The sequence below is a fragment of the Mesitornis unicolor genome, unplaced genomic scaffold (genome assembly GCF_000695765.1).
Source record: "Mesitornis unicolor isolate BGI_N332 unplaced genomic scaffold, ASM69576v1 Scaffold41773, whole genome shotgun sequence".
NCBI classification, from domain to species: domain Eukaryota; kingdom Metazoa; phylum Chordata; class Aves; order Mesitornithiformes; family Mesitornithidae; genus Mesitornis; species Mesitornis unicolor.
Genome location: NW_010176094.1, coordinates 4,834 through 8,543, shown reverse-complemented (window position 1 = coordinate 8,543; position 3,710 = coordinate 4,834). Strand labels below are relative to the sequence as shown.

General features: G+C 47.3%; 1 protein-coding gene across 1 annotated transcript; it reads left to right on the top strand.

Annotated features, from left to right (window-relative positions):
* The first annotated feature begins 5 nt into the window (after positions 1–5).
* Positions 6–2,204, top strand: LOC104538441 (chromosome unknown open reading frame, human CXorf56). Its single transcript, XM_010181649.1, has 6 exons — positions 6–73; positions 228–269; positions 375–513; positions 1,035–1,124; positions 1,271–1,363; positions 1,955–2,204. Exons 1-6 carry the CDS (start codon positions 6–8, stop codon positions 2,015–2,017), a joined length of 495 nt encoding a protein of 164 aa, XP_010179951.1. The 3' UTR covers positions 2,018–2,204.
* Positions 2,205–3,710: the final 1,506 nt, after the last annotated feature.

Genomic DNA, 3,710 nt, shown 5'->3' with positions numbered 1-3,710 from the left:
GGGTGATGGACGCCGCGAAGCACGCCCACAAGTTCTGCAACGCGGAGGAGGAGGAGAGCGTCTTCCTGCGCAGGTGGGCCCCGGCCTCTGACCACCCCGGCCCTCCACGGCCCGGGGAAGGGCCCGCTCTGATCTGGCCGTGCCTCCCCACCTGGCTGGGGTCCCTCAGCCGGACACCAGCACCCGCGGTCTGCGTGCTCCTGTCAAGCTCTTCCTCTCTCCCCCAGACCTGAAGGCATAGAGCGGCAGTTCAGGAAGAAGTGTGGCAAGTGAGTGAGCGCGGCTCCTTGGTGAATTGTATAAACTGTTTGTAAGGTAATGGTAGGAATCCAGAATCTGGGTTTCCTCACAGCTACGCATGTTTCTGTTTCCAGGTGTGGACTGCTGCTCTTTTATCAACACCAACAGAAAAATGCTCCCGTGACGTTCATTGTTGACGGTGCTGTGGTCAAATTTGGCCAAGGTTTTGGGAAAACAAACATATATACACAGAAACAAGAACCTCCCAAAAAGGTAATCAGCTTTAGAGAAGTAAAAACACTATCTCTGCTTTTCAGAAAGGTGTGGTAAGTAAAACCACTTAATGTCGGGGGCAGAGGGGGAGAAACAAGAAAGAAAAGGACCTCTGAACAATAACTTGGTGTCTTCTCCCTGTCTGCCTTGCATTTTCCTTTACTGAGGCCACTGCAGCTTGGAGTCCTCATACTAAAGGAATGCAAAACAAAGTTGGAAAGCTGGACTGTGCCTGATGTTTAGGCTCCCTTACCAGAAAGTTTCCATTTGTAAGTAGGTCAGATTGGTAGTCTGCACAGTGAGTCTCAAAATCTGGCACATCTATTATATATCAGTGAGTGCTTCTGATAATGATAGCTCTAAGCCCAGAAGTCACTGGGGGTGATTCTGCTTTGCCACCCACAAAGTTCAGGTAACCTTAATGACTTGCATGAGAAGCCTTAAAAGCTTTGGAGAGCGACTTGATCCCTAGTGGCAGAACTCTTGCCAAGGTTTAACAAAATACTCTGTTTCTCACCCAGGTGATGATGACCAAACGGACCAAAGACATGGGCAAGTTCAGTTCTGTCACAGTCTCCACAATTGATGAAGAGGAGGAGGAGATTGAAGCGGTGAGTTTTGTCTGCCCTTAGTGGCAGTCACATCTGGACTGGGAGCTGTCTCCGACACTGATCAGAGCAAGTGATCTCTCACCATTTGGATGAGGTGGTGGTACTTTGGGGTTTGCTGTTGCAAAGTGATGCTGTATGTGTTTCAGAGGGAGATTGCAGACTCCTATGCACAGAATGCAAAAGTGATAGAGAAACAGCTGGAACGCAAAGGCATGAGCAAAAGAAGGCTGCAGGAGTTGGTGAGTGTGTTCTTCAGTGTTGAACGTGGATCCCTGAGATCTGTCAGCTTTGTACACAAAAGCTGCCTTGCAGATGGGACTGCAGGTATAGAGACGTCCTGGTACAGTCATAGGTAACTTGTAGCTTTGTGAGAGTGGCTTTTCTTTTACGGGTTTTATAGAGATGTTCTGTTCCTCCTGAACTTAGAATCTTATGCAGCTACCTATAGAGCCAACTGAAGAACATTCAGCAGAGCTTCTGCAGGGAGACTTCCCGTGACCTGTTGCACAAGAAACAAGGGAAGGGGAAAACAGTCCATGGCTTTGCCAACCAGAGCACCCCAATGCTGTGCTCTGAAGCCTGCTTGGCAGAGCGGGTCTTTGCCATGAGGCATCAGGACAAGCTAATCAGTCTTGGGCTTTTTATGATTATTTAAAGGTGATCCTCATTTTGTATCTCAAGGGAGGAGGGAGTCAGCACAGAACCTGAGCTACTTTTGCTCGTGGTATGAAAAGCGTGCAGTGGTCAGACGAGAAGACCGAACCTCACTGGATCACTGAAGGGATACGTATCTAGGCATTGTTTCATTCTGTCTTCATTTTCTTAACCAGGCTGAGCTGGAAGCGAAAAAAGCCAAGATGAAAGGAACCCTGATCGATAACCAGTTCAAATGAAATGCTGCACATCTGCTGAGTATCTGGAGACAGAAGAAAGCTACCAGGAGCTATCACAGATCTGTCGGCAAAGCAGAAGTAACAGACAACATTGAAGGGCAACGTGCTGCAACCAGCTTGGAGGTTGAGCAGCTCTCTGTCGTAAGTGATACCCTGGTACCAATTGTAGTGACTCCAATGGCACTGGAAACTTTGCTGAAACTGCAGTTTTCTACAGACCCAGTGTTATGAGCAAGCTGTTCCAGCCAGAATATTTACTTTTGGGAAGATCTTTGCTGGGTGCCTTCCTGAGTTCAGTGCACCTTGAGATACTTGTCTTTTTATTTTGGTAGTTTTCACATGTGTAAGATTTCCATAAATGGAGGAGAACAATGGGTCAACTGTACAACAAATAAATAGTTACAGAAGTAAGCTCTGTGCCTGTTGTTCATTTTGTTATTTCAAATGTGTCCACAACCTGCAGCGGGCTGAGGCGTGCCATTCCAGCACAGTCTGGAACGCCTCGGATGCACGGCTTGGGCATCGTGCTGCTGCTTACCCTGACCAGCAGACAGGCTGTCAGAGGCTTGGCTGCAGCTTTATCTTGGCTCCTATTGAACATCAGAAAGCTGCAGTTGTACAGAACCACTGTCCCACCAAGATACAAGAACATGAAATCCACCTCTGTTTTAAACAAAAACTGCCTGCGTATTATACCACTGATGAGTACAAATGCATAGTTGGAAGCTACTGATATGACTGGTGATCATTTAAAGCAGAATACAACTGCACATCTGGACTAACCCGTTCTGCAAAACAGTATCAGTATTTGGAGTTGTAAAATGTGAAGAAGAAAAAATTGTTTTGAATGCACTGACCGCTAAGGACTTGGGTAAAGACAGCACTAAGAATTGGTGTGTGAAGTACCGTGTTTGGGAAGTAATATTTTCTGTCTCGTGTGTGATGACAATGACACTGCTTTATAGCCCATGTCTTTGTTGCTCTACTTGGTATTAAATACCATGTTATGGAGTTGAAAATACTTTTCCTAGGGTGTTCTTACTCTACCAAGTAGAAAACAGTATGAGCAGTGAGCATGATGCTTCATGTCCCACAATTATTACGGAAGACTTCCTATAATCAATAAAGATTTTTCATCTGGCTTTAAAGCCCTGACTGGGAAAACTCAGGTCTGCTTAGCCTAAGGATGTATCCTTCCTTTCTTTGGGAAAACAAGGTGTAAGGGAGGGAGCGAACTCGGCCCCAGAGCTGGCAGCCCGGGACGCATCCGTCAGTCATGTGAGTGTAATGCCAGGCTGGGTCAGCCTGTTCGGGTGAACTTGATCTTGTTCACTGCCGATCATCTGCTAATCTGAAGCCTATTTCCAGAAGCCTGCGTCCAGAGACTCCTCAGGTAAGCAGTGATGAGTGCGTAATGCTTGGGAAGGGCAGGGGGAATGGCTGGGCGCAGCTCCGTGACACAAACCCTTTTTCTGAGTGTGGTAGCACAGTCCAGGCAGGCAGGGGCCTTGGGGTTCCTGTGGGAGCAGACCAAGCCCCGAATAATCATGGGTTGGCCTCTTTAAAAATTAGGAAGTTTTTAACAAGCAGGAGTTAAAGACTTTGAAATCTGAAAATAGGTTTTGAACCATGTGAGGTCCGCAGGGGTGATGCAGACCGCTTAGTCTCCAGCTGTCGTAAGGGATGAAGTACG